The sequence below is a fragment of the Petromyzon marinus genome, chromosome 33 (assembly GCF_048934315.1).
Source record: "Petromyzon marinus isolate PM22_M1 ecotype Great Lakes invasive population chromosome 33, UKy_Petmar_22M1.pri1.0, whole genome shotgun sequence".
NCBI classification, from domain to species: domain Eukaryota; kingdom Metazoa; phylum Chordata; class Hyperoartia; order Petromyzontiformes; family Petromyzontidae; genus Petromyzon; species Petromyzon marinus.
This window is the reverse complement of record NC_133699.1, coordinates 14685167-14712078: the sequence shown is the minus strand read 5'-3', so window position 1 is coordinate 14712078 and position 26912 is coordinate 14685167. Positions and strand designations below refer to the sequence as shown.

Genomic DNA, 26912 nt, shown 5'->3' with positions numbered 1-26912 from the left:
CGGCCAATGATACAGCTGTGTTTTAGTTGGCCAATGATACAGCTGTGTTTTAGTCGGCCAATGATATAGCTGTGTTTTAGTCGGCCAATGATACAGCTGTGTTTTAGTCGGCCAATGATACAGCTGTGTTTTAGTCGGCCAATGATACAGCTGTGTTTTAGTCGGCCAATGATACAGCTGTGTTTTAGTCGGCCAATGAGATACAGCTGTGTTTTAGTTGGCCCATGAGATACAGCTGTGTTTTAGTCGGCCACGCCAGCTGCAAGATGTTCAATTTGAGCATGAGGGTGGCCTTCCCTCTTTTTTTTCTGGTCTCATCCCCACCAGAGATCAAGCGGAGAGCACGCTCAGACGCGTCACTGGGGCTGTGCTCCCCGCTGTCGGGAGTGACGAGCCACCGGTTTGGACGCAAGTGCGTGCACGGCGAGCCGATGGAAGATGCTGGGCGAATTGACGACCTCAAGGCTTTTTCTCCAGTGTTGTAGTGGAAGGCCGCGCGTTGTATTTGGCGCGCGGTGCAATGGACCAGGCCGGTGGAGGTGCCTGTCAGTCTGTGGTGCATCACAAATGGTGCTCTGCGTGTTTTGACCCTCGTGTATCGGTTGGTGTGAGGATACACGTTGCATATCCACATCAAATGCTGTGGCCTCCACTACATCGGTGATTTGGTTTGATGTTTTTAAAATGATTTCTCCAGTACAGATGCCTTGCGTTTTAAACGCACGTTTACATTTGCGCAGTTTTGAAATGGCGCGTTAGATTAAATTGCACCCATTTTTGTAATGCGCGCGCTATTATTGCAATAACACGCTTCGGCACGTGGGCCACAGTGTTACGGAACGCGCCTGCGGAGCTGATCGTCAGTCAGGCAGCAAAGTTGAGTAGCGATGCTGCCTGCGGTGCAGCAGCATGTCAACCACGAGCGCGTGCAGCAGCAGCAGCAGTCGCAGCAGCAGTCGCAGCAGCATCGCCTTCTCGCACGCCATTTTGAAGATCTTGTCTGTGTGAACTTTAGCTTGTTCACACATTCGAATGCGCCATCATCTCCACCACCGTCGTCATCCGATGATGATGATGATAACCCTCTCTCTCTCCAGTAGTAACCCCACCACTCTCCCCTCCTCCTCGTCCCTTCCACCAGCCCCACTATACCACCACACTCAAACATCACACTACGGGTTAAACATTTTTTTAGTTTTACCTTTTTTTCTTTAAATAAGCTGTTACTGTCTTTAATACATGTATGATAGTATTGGAAATATAATGTTACAGTAACCAGTGAAATATGTGGACGTGTAAGAATGAGGTTCGATTGGGCGCTCTCTCCCTAACCTCAACCATTTCCTTAATTTATTTTCAGTAAATTCTGTTTAATTACGCGATGTTGAGTTACGCGCTGTCTCACAACCCCCTCGTAAAACGAGAGGTAGCAATATAGTCAATGTGATTATTTTTTTGTATTATTATTTTATCAAATACTCATGCCAACGACAATACACAAATTAACCTAATTCCCTTAATAATGAATAATTATGTTAAGAGTGATTGAAGATATATCGTGTCCTCGATTGCATTGTGACTGGATGTCAACACAGAGCAATAAAACTATTGGCATTCATAAGTAATTTCCTTGCAATCTGTGCTCCGTTTTTCTCATCCGATTCATCATTGCAACGAATAAGTCCATAAACGTGGAAAACCAACACGGTAACTTTTAATAATGACAAACGCTTTTCACACCGTCTGACAATGCAATAAGTGAACCGCAGGAGAATTCCTTAGCGGGCAGCACGCTGTTGCATGTTCATTTGCGCCTTTGTGTGATGATGACAATAAACAGTTTGGATTGCGATTTTTTTAATTATAAAACGGCAGCCAGTATAGGTGCCAACCGATTGTTCAAAGTGCGTGGTCCTGTATTTGGATGTTTGGCCAATTTTAGGAGCAATCAAAATATAGATTTTTTTGTCCAGGTGTGAAACAACTAACAATGACTTTCTACAGCTCCATAACTTACTTACGAACCGAAGTGAACTGCATACCAGTATATTAGCTAGCAGTAACAATATAGTTTATTGCTTGAAAAAGTCACGTGCTGGCTAGCACACAGAAGGTAAAGTTCGATGTAAAGTGTTTATTGAAACATTTTACAACAATTTTTTACACCACCAAACGAACTGCCAAAGCATAAAAGACTGGGCCGCATTGCATCATTGTGAATCTGGGATAAAAGGAGAGTGCTTCTCTCTGGGATAATGGGAATAACATCGTCTCGGCCCGATCACGCACAGATAAGAGGAGTTTGATATGACCTCTTGTGACCTTTGCATGTCAGTCCTTGCATCTTTGCACCATTTGCTTTGTGAATCTGATCGCGAGCGCAATAGGACACTTGATTTAAGAGCAGCCATTACACTTCCCGAGGGGGTAATACGTTACTTAGAGTGGCTGCTTAATTGAACGGTGACATTGACAAACAATGGCCTACTGGAGATGAGTGCCAAAGGGACCTTTAACTTTTATGAGTGGGGATCGCTGCCAAGATCCACTTGTCCAGTGTTGAAGTGAACTCTGTCCGGTGAGTGGCCTGCAGCTTGCATGCATTGGGGCCGTTTCGAGTCTGTTGAACGGTTTTACCGCTTTGCGCTATTCAGTCGGTGAGTATGTTGATTACTCGTAGTTCACACAATGAGAGAATGCATATTAAAAATAGGCAGTGGCATTGTACTCTTTGGTTTTTTCGGTAAAGTCAGGTAGGTAAAAAAATAAATAAAATAAATTAAAACTAAATTAAATCACGACGTTTCGGGCACAACACAAGCGTCCATCTTCAGGTGGGGACAACGTAGCGAAAGCACACACTTAAGTGTGTCTCACTTAAGTGTGTCTCACTTAAGTGTGTCTCACTTAAGTGTGTCTCACTTAAGTGTGTCTCACTTAAGTGTTTGTGCTTTCACTACACGTTGTCCTCACATGGGCACACTTAAGTGTTTGTGCTTTCACTACGTTGTCCTCACATGGACACACTTAAGTGTTTGTGCTTTCACTACACGTTGTCCCCACATGACACACTTAAGTGTTTGTGCTTTCTCTCCGTTGTCCCCACATGGACACACTTAAGTGTTTGTGCTTTCACTACACGTTGTCCCCACATGACACACTTAAGTGTTTGTGCTTTCTCTCCGTTGTCCTCACATGGACACATTTAAGTGTTTGTGCTTTCTCTCCGTTGTCCCCACATGGACACACTTAAGTGTTTGTGCTTTCACTACGTTGTCCTCACATGGACACACTTAAGTGTTTGTGCTTTCACTACGTTGTCCTCACAAGGACACACTTAAGTGTTTGTGCTTTCGCTCCGTTGTCCTCACATGGACACACTTAAGTGTTTGTGCTTTCTCTCCGTTGTCCTCACATGGACACACTTAAGTGTTTGTGCTTTCACTACGTTGTCCTCACAAGGACACACTTAAGTGTTTGTGCTTTCGCTCCGTTGTCCTCACATGGACACACTTAAGTGTTTGTGCTTTCTCTCCGTTGTCCCCACATGGACACACTTAAGTGTTTGTGCTTTCACTACGTTGTCCTCACATGGACACACTTAAGTGTTTGTGCTTTCTCTCCGTTGTCCCCACATGGACACACTTAAGTGTTTGTGCTTTCTCTCCGTTGTCCTCACATGGACACACTTAAGTGTTTGTGCTTTCACTACACGTTGTCCCCACATGACACACTTAAGTGTTTGTGCTTTCACTACACGTTTGTCCCCACCTGAAGAAGGACGCTTGTGTTGCGCCTGAAACGTGATTTAATTTAGTTTTCATTTTTTTTTTACTTTTTACCTACGTGACTTTACCGAAAAAATCAAAGAGAATGAATCCTTGCAGTCACGAAAGCTTCAAATCTAGAAAGAAGTGACATTGTACATGACGGAAAACAACAATTCTGCACGCAATATTTTTTAAAATTTAGAAAGGCCCCTGATTTCGGATTTAACGCCATTGTATTTCAAAGTTCTTGAGTGGAAACGCACAATTTATGCACAAATGTTAAAAAAGACCCTGCAAAACTGGAATACCGTTGACTATTTGCACATGAAGGTTGCTTTTTCAACTCAAGATCCATATTTTTTACGTGGACGGACAGCTATATGAAGGAGAGGTGTAATTTGTACTTCTGCTGTTGCTAAGGATTAATTTGTGTTGGTATGTTTTCACATTAAACTAATATCCACATCTAACTGAGACGGTCCTTGCCTATAAACATGACCGCTCCAGACATTTGTCTTGTGTTCAACGAACGCTTCTGAAGTTACGCGCTCCCAGAAGGCTGTGTGGCAGGACAGATCCGTGAGGGATGTCTTGCCTGCCTATTTACGTTTTTGCATTTGATCTGGTTCAATAATTTGAAAATGTGTGCGTGTGCCTGCGTGCCTGCGTGGCGCCCCGTGAATCGCCTTCTTGTTAACCTCACAAGACCTATTAGGGAGCTCCACTCAGCTGGCGTGAAGAAATGCCAGCGGTTTGAGTTAATGTTTGGCGTAATCGGAATTATTTGAGTAAGGGGAAAAAATGCAGATCAAAACATAATTTTAAAAAAGTGCACTTTTAGAACTCTCGTTGAGCTTGCGTCACTTTGGGCGATGCGCGAAAGATTCTCCGCGCATCCGTGTTGCCGAACCGTTGGTTTGCCGGGCATAGTGTACGCCCCTGTTGTACGCGCTTGCCACGCGTGCTCTTGCATAGCACAAAACCACCACTCCCACTTTTAATGAGGCCCGGCACAGTAAAGGTGAGGGGTGGTGTTTATGTTGTCAAGACCAGCCAGAGAATTGGACGCCTCCTTTTCATAATACGAGTTAATTATGTCGGTTGTCTAACTCAAATTACGTTTTGGAGGAGGTCATGTCCCACGGGTGCGACTCACGGTGGCAACGTTTTTTTTGTTGTGAGAGTGTGTGACCACACCTGGAGGAGGAGAGGGCTTTGTAATCACTGTCATTAACTAGTCAGAGTCTGGAAAGCCATAGCGAGGAAGCACCGCTGAGCGCGAGCGGCGCGTGTTTGGACTGCGCGAGGAGCATAGAGAACAGGCTGCAGGCCGCTCGGCATCCCTTCACGCCAGTGAACCTACGGTGACTACGGGCATAGCCACCGCGTCGAGATGGTGAACCTACAGTGAACCGACGATGACTGCGGGCACGGCCACCGCGTCGAGACGGTGAACCTACAGTGAACCGGCGTAGACTGGCCTGGCCACCGCGTCGAGACTGTGAACCTACGGTGAATCGACGTTGACTGTGGGCACGGCCACCGCGTCGAGACGGTGAACCTACGGTGAACCGATGGTGAACTGACGTTGACTGGGCACGGCCACCGCGTCGAGACGGTGAACCTACGGTGAACTGACGTTGACTGTGGGTACGACCACCGCGTCGAGATGGTGAACCTACGGTGAACCGATGGTGAACCGACGGTGACTGTGGGCACAGCCACTACGTCGAGACTGCATCTGAAGATGCCGCCAAAGCTTACTTTGCATTTTCGTTGCGCAGTTGTAGGAGGGCTTAATTCGGGACTGTGTGTGTTGTGGAAGTGTCTCTATTTAGATCGTGCAAATAATTATGATTCATCATTCATTTTTGGGGTTTGCCGCTTAATGATGTGACCACATGTGCATCATAAGACCCTCCACCACCTGACATGGCAAACAAATTAAATTGTCACACGTACAAGTGTTTGACGCGCCAGTTATTATTTTTTCAGCTCGATACAGATTTGGCCAGATCATTGCATGGCCTAGCCCAAGAGTCAATTACGAATAAACACTGTTAGCTGCAAAAAACCTACGACGTGTTCTGCATAAATAATTGGTGGCATTTTATCATGCATTTGCGTGCGGTTGACTCTTGGATTCAATGTTAAAGATGCAGGTTTGGGCTAACGGGGGACACTGCCGCATCTTTGAAGCTCGACGCAACACAAGAGAGTGCCCCACCTCACTGCTGCACACCACACCACCGCCGCACGTCTTCCTATTACCAGCATGTGTTTGTGCTCGCGAAGAGATGGTCGGCAACGTCTGTCCTACGGACCTGCACCTTCTTAGGCGAGAGGCGTCGGAAGGATGAAAACACGTGTGCGAATTTGTTCTCATTCGAGTAACGGGAGGCGTATATTTTCAACATCGCACAGTGAGGATCGCAGCAGCAGCATATATAATCGGATGTATCGTATGCGTTTAAACTGCGTCCTGGTAGTGACAAACGCGGAGCATGTTTTATTCATGTCGGCTCTTCATTGCTTGGACGTTATTTACCGCCGGCCGTGATGAACATTGCAAGCCAATTACCCACTTATTTTTGTTCACCTATTTATGGATTATTCTTTTTCCGAATGGATCCTGGATGCGCGAACTAATGGCGGTGCTTTCACGCTGCGGTCCAAGTCGCGTGACGATGGTCTACGTGATGCGTCTGCCATATTCGTCACGTTGGGATAAATTATTCAAATTACTACTCGACGTTTGTCATTGTCAAGGAAAAATAAAGCGTGTCCACTGGTTAGCGCATGCCACTGTAGTGATTGCACAACTGATGTTTCAGGACAAGCCTCACGACGAGAATGCATATGAACAGGCACACTAACTAGTTAGCATGTATACAAACACACTGACTAGTTAACTAGTGTGCGTGTGTCAATAGTATGTATACAGACATAGTAACCAACTAGTTCACCTGCGTGCGTGTGTGTTTCACATTTGTTTAACTCCCCACACGCAAAAAAATGTTCACGGCTCACAGCAGATTTGAGTAAGCGACTTAAGCATTGCCTCTGGCCAAACCACACTCGACGTAGCGTATACACGCGTAAGGGGCATCGGGACTTTGTGGCAACGCCACCCGGCGAGAAACTCTGCGCAGTTTGTTTTTGAGCTTTCACTTGGTGCGCTGCGATGGAGGCCATCGTCTCTCTTCTTTGGTCGCCCATCGGTGAGAGCTTTTCCGCCGACCGTGAGCAGGCTCCTTTTAAACGGGGAGGCCCAGCCCGCAGGTTCACCGCGATCGGGGGAAAATCCACCGAGCGAGCGTCGAATGAGCGCTGTGTGAGCGCCACAAGCGCCCAGTCCTGCATGACGCATGACCCCAGCCGCGCGTCGTCGTCGTTTCAGGAACGCGCGTTCAGTGAGGCTCCGTCGTGTTGAAGCGTGTGACGCGCACGGTGCTGCAGGCACACGACAACAAACAAATGTCGGTGACGAGTGTCTAAGCGGTAACAATTGCAAAGGGGTGCAATTGGCATAGAATTTAACCTTCCCGAGAAGAGGTCGTCGGGAAGAGGAGGTGCCTGTAAACGTTTGCTTTACAATGTATGTACGTGGCCAGCCGCGCTAATTGGAGGTGCGGGGGAAGGACAAAAAACTAAACACAAAAATCAGTTCTAAAGAAATGAGTTTTCAATCTGGATGATTTAAGTGCATCGCACCAGCGGCTTGGAACAGCGTTCCAGACGGCCGCAGAAGCGCATCTGAAAGCGCTGCACGATGCGGTGACGATCTTTGTTCGACGTCTCGCCAAACGAGGAGTTCGCGCGACGATGGGTTTATGCTCACGATGTTAACAAGCGACGGAAGGGATGTGTAAGTGAGCTCCGCCACATGTGTTTGTCGTAGCGGTGGGACGGGCACTGCACCGTATGTGGGGACAACGCCAAAAGGGGAACCTGCAGACAAGTACGTGCGGTTAATGCAGGCTTGATACCTTACAAAAGGTATCAAGTTTGGTGTTTGGATATCTTAACACCTGTTTTATTGCCAGAAAGGGTAAAACCTATTCTTATTTTCCACACGTTTATGCCGGCAAAAAGGTCCTATATATGTCTGTTGATACCTAATGAGGGCGCCACGGTGGCGAGATTTTAACTACCTCACCTGGTATACAGGAGGTCGTGGGTTCAATCCTGACCATGACACCTGCTGTATATTTGAAGTTTGCATGTCTTTCTCCCCGAGGTCGTGTGGATTTTTCTCCGGAGCCTCCGGTTTTTCCCTCCACATTTAGAACCATGCGTTCAGAGTATTTGGCTGCTATACATTTCCACATGATAAGCCTCTTCGTTGAGCTATCCTTTGAAAAAGAACTACATAGCTCAGTGGGCCTCACCTGGTAAAATAAAAATAGTTACAGCTAAATAGTCGGTTATTAACTCGGTGTGTACAGGTGAATGCCGACGCCTATTCAAAATAGGAGATGATAATGGCTCGTGAGAAGCGACACGCCCATGAGCCTCCCGACCACACGCACGTTGATTGTTGGCCTGCGGCAGCGCGACCTCTTGGTGTCGCGTTCGCCGCTCCTCGCAAAAAGGTTCACGGGGGATCGAATTCTGCAGTCGCCCCGGCTATCGCGCGCGCAGGTGCACTCGTTCACCACGCATCGTCCGCCTCACGGGAGACGTGGCAAAGATCCCAAAAACGGCAGAATGTACACACGTGACATATAATTACGTACGTTGATTACCTTTGAATAACCCCACCAATGATAGGCATCCATTGTAATTTATACGACTACATTAACCGCCCCTGATTGGCTCGCAAGTGACGACATCACATTTACCCCTCGTCTATTTTAAGACCGAAACAGGGAGGAGGATTACTCCGCACCACTCTGGCTGTCGCCTGATGATGCTGCGAAACGTCACGGTAGTCGAATCGTAAATGTCGCGGTGGGTTTACCCTCCCAACACACAACTGGTGAGTGCTGAACTAGTAACGAATTGGTACATCTTATTTACGTGACAAACCTTACTAATTGGCTGTGTCGGGTGGTGGCGGGTTTATATTTACGTGATGGAACCCAAAAATAACCTATTATGGATAATATTGGTCGCGAAAGTCCTGCTACTACCGCTATGTGTTACATCTTCTGATGTCGTTCGCAAGAGAGAAGACCATTGCGTGGCCAGCGTCATGGTTTAAATTTGCAAAACGAAAAGAAAAATTTCCCTAGAGTTACTCGATGGGAATCTAAGTCAGCAATGCCTGGCCCCCACTATGAAAACGTGGCAGGACCCTCTTGGAGAGGTGTCACAAGATACTGGTGAAACGTTCCTGTGTAAACGAGTGGAATAATAACAATGATTGGGAACCGGATATTGGACATTTTAGAGAAGTAACCATCCATGGGGCTGGACGGGGTTCAGGAAAGGTTTCTCTACCCTTGCGGCGCATACAACCTATCAATCCTGAAAAATATGAATGAACATCAGATACCATTGCGCATAGCCTTTGGAGGCCATTGAAAGGCATCTGACTGTAGAAATTGCAGCTATCAAAGCTCTCACAAACCGAGGCATAAATAAATAAACCATTGAGAAATATTAAAAACCATATACACAAATGGTCACAGCTCCACTGAGATAATCAAAAGAAAGTTTCAAAATACAAATTTGACGGGCAATTCGGGGCAAGGAGACCCATTTTCAGATGGATCAGAAAATGGAAAATACAAGCTTGGAATTTAAACTAGGGAAACACTATTCTTTTTTTACCAGGTAAGGCCCACTGAGCTATGTAGCTCTTTTTCAGAAGCAACATGGCTATCACAAATGATAGCTCAACGAAGTGTCTTATCATTGCAAATTTACAGCAGCTAAATATTCTGAACGCATGTTGATTCTAAATGTGAAGGGAAAAACCGGAGGACCCGGAGAAAAATCCACGTGGCAGCAGGCGTCAAGGTCGGGGATTGAACCCACGACCCCCTGTATACTCAGCGAGGCAGTTAACATCTCCTAGCCACCGTAGGAGATGAAGAGAAACGTGGATGAGAGAACAAACGCGTCGTGGAGACGTGGACTTGGTGGGTGGGCTTAAGCAGAGGAAGTGCGTCCCTCACACGGGTGATGGCCGGTGGTCGAGGCTCGCGATGCACAGGGGATGTTTTTTTTCCCCAGGACCATGAGCGATGGTGACATCTTTGGGGGAGAGGCCTTAATCCAGCAGTGGAATGATCGTCGCTGCCGACGATGATGATTAAATGAAGTTTAATTTTTTTGCATAGAACACAAGTTGCCTGCTGTTGTGCAGCTTGTCTGGCCAAATCGGGTCACCTGCCTCTAAAAAAAGTCTAGCTGTCATTTTGGTTAATGGCTCTTCTTCATAGCACATGGAGAGAGGTCATGTGATTAAGGAAAGTCTCTCTACCTCTCTAGCCTCTTTTACGTGCCCTGAAGAAGGGGGCCCATTGCCCATAAAGTCAACCGATTGTATACTTGCAGTGCGGCGTTATTGACGAATTATATTTCTTGTGCTTGTGCACCACTGCTGCAGAAGCAGCAGTGTCACAATAATTGGACTAATCGCCTGCAGTGAGTGCGTCGAATGTGGCACCGTCCATTTCCCTGTGGAAATAAGTCCCATCCTGTTTTCTGACAGTGTGGCTGAAATGGATGATTAGCTCGAGGTCGTAGCAATGTTGATGCAGATGCTGCATTTAACATTCAGAGGCATTCGTCTCATTGAATACTAATACAGGAGAGATGAGTTCTGCTAGAGACGACGGTGCAGGGCACATTGCGGAAGGTCTGCAGGGATGGGTCTACTAACATCGTAAAGTGGATAAATTGACTTAGCAGGCGATGACCTCTATCGAAATTGGATAGAAAGTAGAGACGTTAAAGGCAGTAAAGCTGTGCACGGGGAGGTGAAGGTCTGATGGCGGTGGTTGCAGTGGCTTTGCTGGCCGTTGCGTGTCTCCCCGCCGACATGTTGAGCTCGCTGATGAGCCGTGTGTTGTGGAAAACCGGGCTGCCTCGTGGTGAACTCGCTGATGAGCCGTTTGTGTGGAAGCCAGGTGGTCTCGTGGTGGGCTCGCTGATGAGCAGTGTGTTGTGGAAATCGGGCAGTCTCGTGGTGGGCTCCCTGACGAGCCGTGCATTAGGCACGTTGCTCGAAGCCCGCGCCATTTCGACACTCGATGTTTTGCGTAATGCAGCAGAGTCGGCGCGCGGTTGCAACGTGGCCGACTTTGCGGCTGTGGACGTGGCAGGGTGTTTTCTGCTCCGTTGCCCTTGACCCATTCACGGAACGTTTCGGTACCATTGTAATTCACCCGTGCGTTGCGTATTGTTTGTGAAATCGAGCGTCTCGCGGTGCAACCTCTGGACACGCTAACCAACTCCGTGAGCTATTGTTATTAGGCATGTGGTGTGCGTGGGTGTGCTCGGCCGGATAGAGGGGGCTAATCTGGTGCGGCACGGGCTATAGAAGAGACGGAGTGATGTGGTAGAAGAGGATGTGGAGCTGATTGGACTTGCCAATGACTGGTACCAGTGGAGAAGGCTCGTGAAGGACGCTGCTACTGGGAAGTTGGAGGCCTCCAGCAACAATGGAGGGAAAAGGAGCAACACAACAACGAGCGGAGCGCCGGGTGGCTAAAACACAGCAAGTTGGCACAGTGGGGGCACAGGTGGTGCATCAGCCACTCATCTCAGTCAGTCAGCCCATTGCACCTGGGTCTGTCCAGTGACCTCCTGCCAGCATGCGTTTGACGCTTCACGTGGCCTTAAACTGCACTTAGCCTGGCACAAGCACCGTGGTGATGTCACCGCCACTTAGTGGCGAATGGTGGTTGTTCTTGTGTGTGTGCACCGAGGGTTTTCCCCATTTCATGAACGTGGTCACCCTTGAGTGGCTGCACATTAGCCGGGGCGGTGGTAGTAGGTGGCGGCAGATATGCATGCGGCCTGCCTGTAATCCTGCACTGTGGAGGTGAGGTTTGGTGGATTGCACAAATGTTGTGAAACTGCCCTTGCCCGTTGGTGCTTCGTACGCTCGCTTTCCAGCAGAAGGGGGTTCAGCAAAAAATCTGCACTCTGTCTGCACTCTGTCTGTTACATCGATATGGGATAGAGTGTTGCCCCCTCGTAAGCGTGACATTCCTCCCACACGCGCAAGCGCTCATTAATTGGCTGAAAACATCTTAATGCATAAAGGACTGCAGAGCTTGGGCAATTGTGGGCAGCACCGGCCCCTCGCCGCCTGGACGCTGTCTTCCAGCCCATCTGTGGTTCCTGAGCAATGGCGGGAGGCAATTTGCATGAACGGCGTTCTGGAGAACCAAGCAAACAAACGTCGGTGGAAAACATCTCGGCGTTAATAATTGTGAACAGCTGCTATTGGCAGGAATTGAATGGCGACGCGAAGAGGTGCCTTTGTCGTCGGGAAGAGGAGGTGCCTGTAAACGTTTAGCTTTACCACGTACATACGTGTGTACGTTGAACGTGTTTCGCACCGTACGTAACCAACCGTGATGATGGCAGGTGCGACCGCGTTCATTCAACAGCGACGTTGGAGCTAGGACGGGGAGGCCTCCTGGCTACAACCGTTGACCGGCGGGGGTCAGCGTCGAAGCGCAACGCGATGCGAGCAAGCGACGGGAGGGGATGTGCTAAGAAGTGGAACACCGAGGGCTTAGGTTGGGGACCTCTGTGGAAACACTGTCGCTCATGGCTGGTGAAGAACGCAGCTCCTCGTGTTGAAGTGTACGAGGAGTGGGGTTCAGTGGAGTGTGTAGAAGAGTTTTTTTATTACCGGCGAAACGTCGCGGTACTCGAATGGTCAATGTTGTGGTGGGTTTACTCTCCGACACAACCGGTGAGTGCAATGGCGGAGCCAGGATTTTCAGGTAGCGGGGGTGGGGGGGGCAACCCCTCCAGCAATGAAAAATGATAGAGGAGTTGTTAGTGAGTAAGGACTTGTCCCTTGCTTTTTATTCGACGCGTGTGCGGCGATGACTCAGCCATCGATCGAGGATCGAATTCGAACCGCGTTGTGTGATCGGCGTCGCGCTCGCTGAAGGTGAATGCCTTCGGGGAAGTCGTGTGCTGTAGACGCAACTGCGCACAATTCTGTGAGTAGCTTGTAACTGCTTTGCCGTTTCTTATTGCCAATGATGGACTCGGACTATTGTCCTATCTTCTCATAGAGTCTCTGGCATGTAATAATATGCTACACAGTGGCAGTGGGGGTCGCAAAATGCCTATTTATTACTAATAAACCCTAATGATCCGATCAAAATTAGGGATTTCTATCGGATCATTGGGGGGGCACGTGCCACCCCCCCCCCCCCCACTGGCTCCGCCAGTGGGTGAGTGCTGAATTAGGAACAAAATTGGCATGTTTTGTTTACGTCACAAACCTTACTGATTGGCTGTGTCGGGTGGTTGGCGGGTTTAACGACACTTTTATATTCACGCGATATAACCCAAAAACACCCCTTTATTATTTGATAATATTGGTGCGCGAAAGCCCTACTACTACTACTGCTGCGTGTTAAACTTTGTGTCAAAGACGCTCGCGTGGGGCAGGAGGCCTCCGGCAGGATGGGCCGGGACTGAGGGCAGCAGCAGGAGGGGGGAGATCCCAGAGAAGGACACGAGCGGGGGTAGGGGGGGGTGGCGTAGCGTCTCGGTGGCCACATCCAGCAGGCTGGCTTTGCCAGGAACCGGAGTGGGGGGGGAGGACCGGATTGTGCGACCGCTGGAGGAGAGCGATTAGAAGAGAGGGGGGGGGGGGTGACCCTTTTGTGTGTACGTACGTTATACTTTTTTTCGCGCCGTACGTAGCCCACCGTACTAATCGGCGATGTGGGGGAAGAGGACAACAAACTGGAACACAAATAGCAGTTCGGGAGTGTTCCATGCAAAGAGCTGCTCGATTTGGGGTGCGTGTTTTGTAGGCTTGTTGTTGAGAACTTGAGTGGCAGCAGTCCTGGGGATGAGTAGAATGGAATGGACATTTTGTCAAAGCAGTTGTTTTTTTACATCTTCCATTCCTTCCCTTGTTTTACTCCCAACGGTTATTGTTGGTGTCTTACTGTGAGATGAAATCACCTTTGGGAACTCTCACACAGAGACCATCGCTTCACCCTGTGTGTTAGAGATCTCAGCCCCACGGGAGGTGGTGACGGAATCACTGTACGTCCAACATCCCCGGCAAGGTCTTATTGGTTGGTTAATTTTGCTCGATTTATATTTGTTTCATTGTTTTACTTATTTCTGCGATTTTTGCCAAATACAGAATCAGTCAAACTTAATGCTGGTTTATTGTTTGCAGTCATCTGTGGCCTGGTTGAAGCCGTCAATTCGCTACGAATTAAAAAATAAGCCGGACCATATGTACATACACCTTGTAGGATTTGTATGGCAGTAATCCTCACGGTGATATTATCATCATCGTCAGCATATAACGAATGCAAATAATGCAACTAAGTGGAGAGAGTGCAGTGTTTCAAAACCTCGCTTTGGCTTCACGTGCCGTACTAGTTTTACCGCGTGTTTCTTTTGAATGGAAGTGAATCCATTAAAAGCTTAATTGAGATTGCAAGTAGGGGTGGGCGGGTGGTGGGTGGGGCTTGGCTCTAGCCGACCACAGCCATTTACCTGGTATGCCTTTCATTCACTTGCCACTGGACGTGCAGGCTTTACCTGCGCTTCCTCGGCCAGAGGTCGTTCCAGGTGAGAGCTTTGAAGCCCCGTCCTCTCCGAGGGCCCAGCCTCCGCGCGACGGCGCGCCGAGGGGATGTGGGACCGGTTTTGTCCGCTGCAAACGAATTTAAGTGTGCGTGGGTGTGTTTGTGTACGTGTGCGCTGCGTCGAATGCTCGCCACCACCACCTCTGTTGTATCTCAAGCAGGATTGCGCCGCTCCCGCTGAACCGGACATTTCCTGCTCGTGGCTCAGGCTGTCTGTCGGGTGTGAGTCAAAGGGGAGAGAGAGAGCGACATTTTTGTTTACATGAACTGATCTCATCACTTTATCTCTCTGCGGTGGGCCATCCTCTCTCCGGAAATGTTTTTCCTGCAGCTGCCAATTCTATCCCTCGTCTCATCCGCGCACACGGGAACCGAAGACAAGTTGAGTGAGATTGACTCTAGTGCAATTGAGCAATGATAAATAATAATAATTATCATTTTGATTTAAAGCTTTCGTGACTGCACGGATTCATATTCTTGTTTCCCTTCTACGTGACTTTACCGAAAGAACCAAGAATAATAATGATCATATCTATGGGACCCTTTTGCCAGTATTAAGATGAAAAAAGTCTATCATTTTTGGGTATGCCACAGTGGCTAAGAGACGTTAACTCCCTTGCCTGATAATAGCAGGTCGTGGGTTTCATCCCGACCCTGAGGCCTGTATATTTGGCGTTTACATGTTTGTCCCCCTGCCGCCGCGTGCACTTTTTCTCCGGGTCCTCCGGTTTTTTCCCACCACATTTAGAAGTCTTTGGCTGCTATGCATATTGCCACATGTTAACCACTTTTGTGAAGCTATCACTTGTGTGACAGCCAGGTCGCTCCTGAAAGAGACATACATAGCGCCGTGGGCCTTACCTGGGCAAATATTATCACGTGGGTTTGTGAAACATCAGCGTGGAACTTTTTGAGCATTTTCCCGACACATGCGTGGGTTTTCTTCAGCTACAGGAACTTCCTCCCACGTGTAAAAAACGAAATAAAAAAAAATCCCAGACATTCCAATGCAGGACCCTCCTGAAAACACGTCGCTAGGCTCCATAAACATTTCCTGAATATCATCTTCTTGGTTCTTTCGGTAAAGTCACGTAGAATGGAAACAAAGTCATAAAAATAATAAAACATAATAAAATAAAATTCTCGCGACGTTTCGGCCACAACACAAGTAGCCTTCTTCAGGTGAAGGAACAGAACTGTCAGGACGACAGTGCTTCAATGAACGCTGCTAAGATTCGTAGCGTCTTTTAAGCTAGGTGAGAGAAGTGGAGCGCCTTGAAAAAGGAGTTTACATTTCAAACAGGAGAATTTAGCATTGAAATAGCTGAGGGATTAGCTTGTGACTGGTCACAGAAATAGCTATGTTAAAGTCAAAGTTTACATATCAACAGAGGCATTTAGTATATGGACGCTAAAGGGCTGCAACTACCCAACTATCATACAGTAAACCGATGTGAAAAAAACTAAGTCTAAATTACATCAATATAATAAATGTACTCAATATATTCTTCAATAAGCTGAGCTATTAACACAAAGCAACTGTGGGTATACACTACACTATATAATGAATACCATATAGTAAACTAATAAAAAACTAAAATATAAACTACCTCAATGTTATCAATAAACTCTATATACTCTCCAATCAGCTGAGCCACCAACAATAATTCGTTATATATCACAATGCCATATGGCGGTTTCTCCCCTCAACGCCAGCACCACGGACAGCGACGAGCCCCGTTCAGAGGGACGAGTCCATCCATGGTCGGAACAGAGGAGGGGGGAGAGAAACAGCCACAATGCGCTGTTATACTCCATGTTATAAACCATACCATTTACCGTGGTGTGAGAGGTATTAAGAGGCAATGCCAGCGAAAGAGCTGCCTCTTAATACCTCTCACACCACGGTTAATGGTGATAACATTGAGGTATTCTTAACTCTTTCGGTAAAGTCACGTTGAAGGGAAGCAATAAAATAATGTTTTTATATATTTTATTATTTTATTGTTTCCCTTCAACGTGACTTTACCGAAAGAGTTAAGAATATGAATTACTGTAGTCATGAAAGCTTTAAATCAAAATTTAACATTGAGGTAGTTTATATTTTAGTTTTTTATTAGTTTACTATATGGTATTCATTATGTAGTGTAGTGTATACCCAGTTGCTTTGTGTTAATAGCTCAGCTTAGTGAAGAATATATTGAGTACTTTTATTATATTGATGTAATTTAGACTTAGTTTTTTTCACATCGGTTTACTGGTAGTTGCAGCCCTTTAGCTTCCATATACTAAATGCCTCTGTTGATATGTAAGCTTGGACTTTAACATAGCTATTTCTGTGACCAGTCACAAGCTAATCCCTCAGCTATTTCAATGCTAAATTCTCCTGTTTGATATGTAAACTCCTTTGTCAAGGAGCTCCACTTCTCTCACCTAGCTTAAAAAACGCTACGAATATTAGCAGCGTTCATTGAAGCGCTGTCATCCCGACAGTTCTGTTCCTTCACCTGAAGAAGGCTACTTGTGTTGTGGCTGAAACGTCGTGAGAATTTTATTTTATTATGTTTTATTATTTGTATTACTTTGTTTCCATTCTACGTGACTTTACCGAAAGAACCAAGAAGATGAATCCCTGCAGTCACGAAAGCTTTAAATCGAAATTTCCTGAATATGTTAATTGTACCGCAGCAGTAGCAGTATTGCAAGCAAAAACAGAAACGCTGATGCTGCTGCTGCTGGTGATGATGATGCTGCGGATGATGATGATGCTGTTGCTGATGATGCTGCTGATGATGCTGCTGATGATGCTGCTGGTGATGCTGCTGCTGATGCTGCTGCCACTGATCATGATGATGATCATTATCAGCAGCAGGATTGCTATCATCTACTTATCCACGGTAATTGTGGGCAATTGGAATAATGTGTTGATGGTGAGAGCATTTATGCTGCCACTTCGTAATCAAGGCGCTGTGTTACTGTTGTAACAAAGTTGCCGAACCCAGGCCCCAGTGGCCCAAAAATGTCATGCGGCCTGCAACAGACGGCACCGTTGAAGGTGTAATAGGTACGAGTGTAACATGTTTCTTGGCATGACTCAAGGTTATTATAATTGTATAAGAGCCCTGGTGGACAAACGACGATGGGAGCAAGGGAATTCCAATGTGGAGCAGCGCGATTTAAGAAGCAGCGTGGTGAGTGACTGGGTGAGTGTGTTGTGACTTGCGGTGTGGTGAGTGAGTCGGTGAGTGTGTTGTGACTTGCAGCGTGGTGAGTGGGTGAGTGTGTTGTCACTTGCAGTGTGGTGAGTGGGTGAGTGTGTTGTCACTTGCAGTGTGGTGAGTGGGTGAGTGTGTTGTCACTTGCAGTGTGGTGAGTGAGTGGGTGAGTGTGTTGTGACCTGCAGGGTGGTCAGTGAGTGGGTGAGTGTGTTGTAACTTGCAGTGTGGTGAGTGAGTGGGTGAGTGTGTTGTGACCTGCAGCGTGGTGAGTTAGTGGGTGAGTGTGTTGTGACCTGCAGTGTGGTGAGTGAGTGGGTGAGTGTGTTGTAACTTGCAGTGTGGTGAGTGTGTTGTGACCTGCAGTGTGGTGAGTGAGTGGGTGAGTGTGTTGTGACCTGCAGTGTGGTGAGTGGGTGAGTGGTTGTGTTGTGACCTGCAGTGTGGTGGGTGAGTGGGTGATTGAGTGAGTGGGTAGGTGAGTGGTTGTGTCGTTAGTGGGTGAGTGTGTTGTGTTGTGATCTGCAGTGTGGTGAGTGAGTGGGTGAGTGGTTGCGTTGTGATCTTCAGTGTGGTGAGTGGGTGAGTCTGTTGTGACCTGCAGTGTGGTGAGTGGGTGAGTCTGTTGTGACCTGCAGTGTGGTGAGTGGATGAGTGGATTAGTGGTTGTGTTGTGAACAGCAGTGTGTTGAGTGGGTGAGCGAGTGAGTGGTTGTGTTGTGAGCAGCAGTGTGGTGAGTGGGTGAGGGAGTGGTTGTGTTCTGACCTTCAGTGTGGCGAGTGGTTGTGATGTGAGCCGAGTGTGGTGATTGAACACGTGATTGAACACGTGATTGAACACGTGATATTTCGCAGACATTGCGCTTTCTGTTTGACAAGTACCGACTTGCTGGCATGTACCCCACAGTCGGAATGGTGGAGTTGGCATCAGGGACAAACAAATCACGAATTATATTTCACTTTAACGTAATTCTTTGCTCATTTTATCCAGGAGGCCTTCTTGTACGGAGAGCGTAGTTTTCAGAAGTCCCCAGCGTATGTGCTGTTGTGGTAACAAGGGCTCACCGTGTGCTATGAATTTAAATACAATAATAATCGGCAGAAATGTAAAAATAACATGTGGTGATTATATCCAGTTTGTGATATTTTTTTTTCATCTTTTCAAATCCTTTGTTCGCCCCACTCTCGAAATTAAATTGCTCAAATGTTTCCATTTCGTCTGCTCGAAAATGCGCGCGTGTGTACGCCGCCGCACCTTTTAGCTGCCATTAGCAGTTCACAGGGGCCACCGCTATGGTTTTGTGGAGGTTTGAGGCTGCCAGGGATTTCTGGAAATGACACCGAGATGGTGCCCCTGGCCAATGTCAAAATAGACGGGCATTGTTCACGTTAAGTGTTGACAACTTTCTATCGTGGTCACGCGCGATTCCGAGTGCTCCATTGGCGGTACGTAGTCCAAGAGGGCAAGGGGGGGATTGTAACACAAAATAATCGCTCGCCGTCGTTGCCGACAACGCGGGTAACACGATAAGCGTGCCGACAATACGCCCCCTCCACATCTCCCCCCCCCCCCTCAATAAAATACAAGAAGTCTCTTTTTACACATCCCATTGTGCCGCACAGAACAACATCCACAGCTTCGGTTCACCCGGACAGAATCAACCTGTGCGCCGGCTTCAGCATTCGGGGTTTGCATCAGCAGCGTTCGGATTCGTGCGATTGGAGTAGACGCTGCTGCTGCCGCTCGGCCGACCCGTGGGGAGAAAGGGAAATCATTTATTTTGGAAATGACCGTGGGACTTGTGGGGGACAGCGCCTCACTCTCTCTCTTCGCCGGCCGCGAGGTCACAGCTGATGGAGGACCCTCGCTGGCCGATGACAAATGTTGTTTCGCGGCGCCAGGCAGCTGCCATCCTCCCGACGCTCGTCATGAAAACAGGTAGTGCCGAAAATACGTGGGGGAATGCTCTTTAAAGTGTTGAACCTTTAAGCACAGGGTGCTCAGTCGCTCGGGTCTCTTCAACACGCACTACGCACAACGTCAACATGCGGCGCCTCTTCCTGTCTGCGTTGTGAGCAGCGGTAGCGGCAGCTGGAGGAGGAGCAGGAGGAGCGGCCGTCTGGACAAGCATCCAGGGCAGATGTGGATCGTCTTTGCCGAAAACCGTAAAGCCTCTTCACACTGAAGGTGAGTTGAGTGTGCATGTCCGTGGTTTTTTTCACGGCTTGCACGGTCGGATGTTTTTTTTTTTAAAGCAAGCAAATGGAAGTGTGGGTTGATGTTGCGTCCGTCCCTCATTTCGTATCTTATTATGGTGATCACATTTCTTTTTGTCGATTTAGCTGCTCATTGGCAAAAATGAATGTGGGATTTTAACAAGTTGATTAGCAACAATAGAAATGCTTCCAAATATATACATATCACTCGTCGCTGATGTTACTCACAACTAGGAATGGAACTCTGGTCGCTGGGTTCCTAGCACAGTACGCTAGCGACTGCGCCACTACTCTCCCATGTTTTCTATGGGGTGCTGTGGTGGTGAGATTATAACTACCTCGCCTGGTGTGCAGGGGGCCGTGGGTTCCATCCCGACCGTGATGTCTATGTATTTGGAGTTTGTGTGTTGTCTCTCTCCCCCTGGTCACGTGGATTTTTCTCCAGGTCCTCCAATTTTTCCCTTCACATTTAGAATCAACATGCGTTCATAATATTTAGCTGCTGTAAATTTGCACGTGATGAGCCACTTCGTTGAGCTATCATCTGTGGCCAGGTCTCTTCTGAAAGAGAGCTATTTAGCTCAGTGAGCCTTACCTGGTAAAATAAAAATAGTTTAAAAATAGTATCGTTTATATTCTTTGGGTCTTTCGGTAAGTCACGTACATAGAAAAATAATAGAATGATAAAAAATCACGACGTTTTGATTGCAACACAAGCAATCGTCTTCAGGTGACAAAAATACAGCAGGCGGACTGCTTAGGCAGGAAGAAATATAGCGAGAGAGCTACTGCAGCCAAAGGTTATATAGGTTTGAAGTGGGTAAATGTAAGATCGCAGAGCTAGGAATACCTCGGCTAATTATGTCTGCATTAACCACAATATCATCTCTAGCCACGCCCACTTCAAACATGTACAGTAAAACCTTGGATTGCGAGCCTAATTCGTTCCGGAAACGTGTTTGTAATCCAAAGCACTCGTATATCAAAGCACTCGTACATCAGTTGTGGCGCTCGGCAGACAAAGCGATGTAAATGACATGCGTTTTTCTGGATGTTTTATTGTTGTTATTCTGTCTCTCACTGTTCAAATAAACCTACCATTAAAATTATAGACTGATCATTTCTTTGTCAGTGGGCAAACGTACAAAATCAGCAGGTGATCAAATACTTTTTTCCCTCACTGTATAACCTTTGGCTGCAGTAGCTCTCTCGCTATATTTCTTCCTGCCTCAGCAGTCAGCTTGCTGTATTTATCACCTGAAGACGATTGCTTGTGTTGCGATCAAAACTCATTATTTTTATTTTATTATTTTTCTATCTCCATGACTTTACCGAAAGACCCAAAGAATATGAATTCCTGCAGTCACGAAAGCTTTAAGTCAAGATTTAAAGTTGAGTTTGTCAATTCGACTGTCCACAGCAGAAATTCCCGCCGGGTCGCTGAACGTGTGCAGAGTACGCCCCTTGAGGTGGGCGTCAGGCCCCACCGCTGCCACCTGACGTATCCCACCCCCTACCCACAATCTCTCGCTTAGGTTCATAGCGCGATTGAGTGCAGTGTGAGACTTATAAGCCGCCTTCGCCTCAATGGATAAATAAAGTTGCAGATACTTCCACTGTGTCCCACCACCACTATTGTGAGATAATAATGACGTGAGTGCCGCAATACCATCCGTGGGGTCATCTTTATGGTCTCTTGGCCCATTGTGGAGGATTTTGGGAAGGAAAGTGACATATAAATAATAGTGGGGCTTTTGGGGTTAGATTGAAGAAATATAAATGTGTCGTTAAACCCAACACCACCCGACACAGCCAATTAGTAAGGTTTGTCACGTAACCAAAACATGACAATTCATTACTAATATAGAATTAAAGCTTTCGTGACTGCGTAAATTACTCATTGGTTTTCTCGGTAAAGTCACGTATGTAGAAATACAATAAAATTATATTAAATTAAAATAAATCACGACGTTTCGACCGCAACACAAGCGATCATCATCAGGTGTAAAAAACAAATAGCGAGGGAGCACATAGGGTGACATCACCGCAACACATAGAGAGCGTTAAACTGCACGGAGGTAAATACAACAAGAAGATGAGAGACGAGAATTCAACAAACCTAAGAAAAAATTACGTGATGCAAAACCAGTCGGCCAACAACACAGTTAGACACTTGCCTGGGGGACCACGAATTTCAGAAGACTGCTAAATTTCGTGTTCATCCTCTGTCTGTTCTTCGAAGTGCTTCAATGTGCTTAGTTTTTTGTTTACTGTTTACCGTTGTTTGTCTCTATGCTTCCGTCTGTTTCCGCCCGCGCGCTTGCGCACCTTGCTGTCCTCGGCCCCTCCCCCCACCTCTGCTGCTTATTTAAACCTCTGTCTGTTCATCCCTCCGGCCCCTTTTCTTGCTTCTCTGTCCGTCTTTGCTCTTCTTGCCTCTTGGTGTCCCTGTACAGTGAGGGAAAAAAGTATTTGATCCCCTGCTGATTTTGTACGTTTGCCCACTGACAAAGAAATGATCAGTCTATTATTTTAATGGTAGGTTTATTTGAACAGTGAGAGACAGAATAACAACAACAAAAGCCAGAAAAACGCATGTCAAAAATGTTATAAGTTGATTTGCATTTTAATGAGGGAAATAAGTGGGCAAACGTACAGAATCAGCAGGGGATCAAATACTTTTTTCCCTCACTGTATATGTATTTCTGCCACCTTGTACCTGGTATTTGTTCACTCTGTCTATGCTGGTGTGTTCAACCCAGAAGATGAACACGAAATTTAGCAGTCTTCTGAAATTCGTGGTCCGCCAGGCAAGTGTCCAACTGTGTTGTTGGCCGACTGGTTTTGCATCACGTAATTTTTTCTTAGGTTTGTTGAATTCCCGTCTCTCATCTTCTTGTTGTATTTACCTCCGTGCAGTTTAACGCTCTCTATGTGTTGCGTTGATGTCACCCTATGTGCTCCCTCGCTATTTGTTTTTTACACCTGATGATGATCGCTTGTGTTGCGGTCGAAACGTCGTGATTTATTTTAATTTAATATAATTTTATTGTATTTCTACATACGTGACTTTACCGAAAAAACCAATGAGTAATTAATTACTCGTTCAGCACACCGGTGTGTTGGAGAGCGAACCCACAAGATCTACTGGTCGCAAAAGCCTCCGTGTTAAATTGCAAGTTACATACTTTGCAAAAGTTGATCTTTGAACTGTTGAAGCGCTGGCATGTGGATTTTGTCGCATTAACAAAAGCACATGGGCGCTCTGCAGAGCGAGCGTATTTTAGAAATCTTAACACATTTTGTTGACTTATCCTGCATTCACATATTGTGCTCAATATGCTCCGTAAAACAGCGGACACGTCCGTCGGATCTAATCTTCTGAAAAAAAACTAATTTAGAGCCATTGATTTTCACATAATTCAACGTACCGTCATAATCGAGCCTGTGGCACTGGTGAGTTTGGGCTGGTGGAATTGATGACCGCTGTTATGTCTGTGTAATTGTGCATTTTATGAGTTCCATGAGTGGCTGTGCGTTTGATGCTCTGGTTACAAAATACGCTCGTCTGCAACACCGCCGCTGAAATCTGTTTGCTCACAAAGTTACTGAAAATAAACCTGAAAGAGAACAGCTTTTGCTCGGTAGGAGGCCTATCCAAATTGAACAACGCTTTGTAACTTTTCTTTTGCTCCGAACTGAATTGTAAGATGCGCTCTCTTGCTTTGGGCTGCCATGCGCCCTGTGTATTGCCGGATTCATTCGCTCTGACTGAACCCTACTTTCCTGCTCTGCGTTTTAACGCGTGCCGGCTGAGTATTTTTAAAAAGCGATTATGCATCAGCTCTGCCCGTCTGGTTTGTGGGTGCGTCACTCCGTCCGTGATGTGAGGACACTGTAACTCGAGTACAGGTGATCCGATGTAAATAAAATGTTGGTCTAAAGTGGTGTTGCTATTAGGGACTCGCCCCAGAGACAAACGGAGGCAAATGATCAAACGGTTACCCAGTGCTTGGTGATAAATATCTACCGACGCTCGGTATGCCTCCTCGGCCAGTGTCGTCATGTCATGCGCCATATGCGTGTCGTATAGATGTCGTGCGCCCAGCGCCGGCTCCTGCTCTCGATGGAGTGATGGAGTAATGGCGTGAGCGTGTGAGTGAGCGCGCGTGTGAGCGCGCGTGTGAGCGCGCGAAGCAACCTTGCGACATCATCCACGTTGTTATCTCTTATGAAATCCTTATCGAGGACAAAGGTGTGTTGGGAAGCATTGCAGCATTGACAAACGTCCATGATTTGTCCTCTTTGTTTATTACTCTTTCGTGTGAGACCTTCTGCTTTTGGCTGGTAAAAAAAAAACCATAAACCGAGTTCATGTCACCTTCGGATGGAAACATGATGAACTATCAACCCGTCAGCGATGGCTTTTTTGCATGGCAGGATTCGGGGCTAATGTCCACGTGCAGGATGGTATCAAGTCGATGGTTTTCATCGATTAATCCCCTCTGCAGCCGTTCGCCGCCGTATTGGTCGCTCTGGCGCCGTGAAGGCAGACGGCACGCGCTCGCGGAGAGTGCTGCCTGTCCCGTGGACTGCCAGGGTTTGCCGTCTCTCACCCGGGTCTCGCCCGGGGTCTCTCACCCGGGTCTCGCCCGGGGAGTGGTGGCGGCGTGGCAAGCAGGTTCATTCCCATCTCTACGGGAATTGAGTGTCCAGCCCCTCTCGCACCTGTGGGGGGTTTCTTTTGGGATGCTCCGGTCTCTCCCTCATGGACAAACACTTCGTGGGTGGTGTTGACCAAACGTCCTGATGCAGGATCACAGAGCTTGGACGCCTGTTTGGGGTCGGCACTGGCTGCCTTCCCGCTTGTCTGTGGGTTTTCCACGTCTTAGAATCAATCTTTCTGTCTCTCGCTCTCTCCGAGAGTGAGCACAAATTGTGCGCTTTACAAATCCTAAATTGTTATTATCACGATGTAAAAAGGAAGGTATTGTTCGGGCTGATACGTGACTCACAATTGGGACAAGTGATTGACTCACGGGGCGGGTGGGGGAGGGAAGGAGGTCGCTGCAGCGTGCGCCGAGATCCACGCTCGCGTGTGCACCGTGCAGCGTACTGTTCACTTGTGCCGTCAAGGCCGTGTCTAAAGAGCGCCCGAGTATTTTTTAAGCAGGGGATCGCCGCGCGCTGTCAGCGTCTCAACTGCAGACACCACCAAAGTGGATAAATGACGGCTTTCCATTGCCTCCCCACTTAGCGAGAGCAGCAGTGGGATGAAGTCTATTCGGAAATTGATCGTTCCGGCGCGTGAATGCCAGCGCGTCTCGTGGTGGACGTTCTTGCTTCGGAGCGCGCTGCCTTCGTTTTACCGCTCGGAAATTAGAAACGTGCACGCTGACGTTTCAAGAACCACAACGCTCGTGGCAACGTGCGGGACATTTTATGCGCGTGAGGATTTACCGACGTTAAGTGCGGGGGGGGGGGGGGGGAGCCTGTTTACGCTGATAGGACCCGGCTCATCTGGCGTTGGGAGAGTTGGGCTTGGTTTTGTCTTGTTGCCTCCTTGCTGTTAAAACAGAATGGATAGGGTGACCACGCCAGTCGACGTTGACTCGCGAGTTCAGGGGGTTGCATCGCTCCTCCGTTTAGCACGGTTGGCTACGTGCGCTCACGTGAGCGCTGAGATCGTGCACATCTCCCGTTTACAGCCCCGAGTTAGTGGTGGAAATTCCACCGTCCTATGGCGAGGACAATCGCTTAATGCATCGTTTTTGCAGCCAGTTTTCTGATTCATAGCGCAGGGTTTTAGGCGAGTCCACGTCGCGGTGATCTGATCCTGTAACCCTTCCCGGACGTGTGTGAAAAAGGGCTTGGGAGCGCATGGGATTTTCCCCCAAGATAAGACAAATTATGATTCTTAGTGGTGCTTAACTGAAACGTCAATTAAGAATCGGGACAAACCACTTTGGTCTTCTCCCATAGAGTGGTATCTATTTTATTGACCGCGGTGGTCAGGGGGGGGGGGTGGATGATGGGCTGAATCATCCCGCAACAAACAGCAACTTGAGAGGCTGCGTGTAAAAACAAATTCTAATATAAAAAGGAAAACGTCGCAGCGTGGGGCTTCTTGCGAAGGGGAGTAAACCCTCGACACGAGCCAAGCGGCCGCACACTTCGTCATGTGGGCTGCACCCCTCCTACGAGCTTGCCTCCAATTGGCCGCTCTTCTCTCGCGACAGCTTTCACGCCCCCCCCCCCTTCCCTTGCGTCAGTCGCGTTGGGGAGCTATATCGCTCTGTTTGAAATCCGGGCAGCTTTGATATTTTTCCACCAATATTGCTGGATCGCCCGTAGGTCACCGCGTCCACGCGCCGTTATTCCGGGACGCCAGCTGCCCCGGAGCTCGCCGCTCTTTGTTTTTTGCTCGGGATTGCGCACGGGGAAGGTGAAGCCCTGGGCAGCGCACGCCTCAATCGGGCTGTGCTGCACATCACCCTGACCGCGGGTGATTTGCCTACGTGTGATGTAGCTCAATTCAAATCCATAAAAAAACGTGGGCAGGCAGGAAAAACGGAGGGGTCTCGGCAGTGCGCAACCGCACGCGCGCATGCATGCGCGTGCTCGCCGTGCAACCAGCTCTCAACCATCAGCATTGTGACAAAACCACCGGTTCCTGAAGAACTGCATTGTGGTTATCTTGTCTTGAGCATCGGTGACTTCTGTACTGCCGACTCATAATAGTAGAGTGATAAGGAGGCAACTAACCGGCCCTGTGAACGAGATGGGTGTAGGATCGTCCGTCACCCTGACTGCTACTTTTCATTGAATTCTGTCCGGTGCAGCAGTGAGCTACGTGCTGGCGGCTCCGATCGAGATATGGTAGCAGGAGCAGCAGCAGGAGCAGGATTCCTCCTCGGGCTGCATGTGTTCTTTGTAGAGCAGCAGCA

At 47.8% G+C, this 26912-nt stretch overlaps 1 protein-coding gene across 1 annotated transcript in view; it reads left to right on the top strand.

The window, feature by feature from the left end:
* The window catches only part of ODF1 (outer dense fiber of sperm tails 1), a 350860-nt gene that overhangs the window by 8946 nt on the left and 315002 nt on the right, over nucleotides 1-26912 (top strand). The window contains exon 3 of the mRNA XM_076071399.1: nucleotides 19829-19936. Within this exon, the coding sequence (XP_075927514.1) occupies nucleotides 19829-19936 (108 nt within the window). The remainder of the gene's footprint in view (nucleotides 1-19828; nucleotides 19937-26912) is intronic.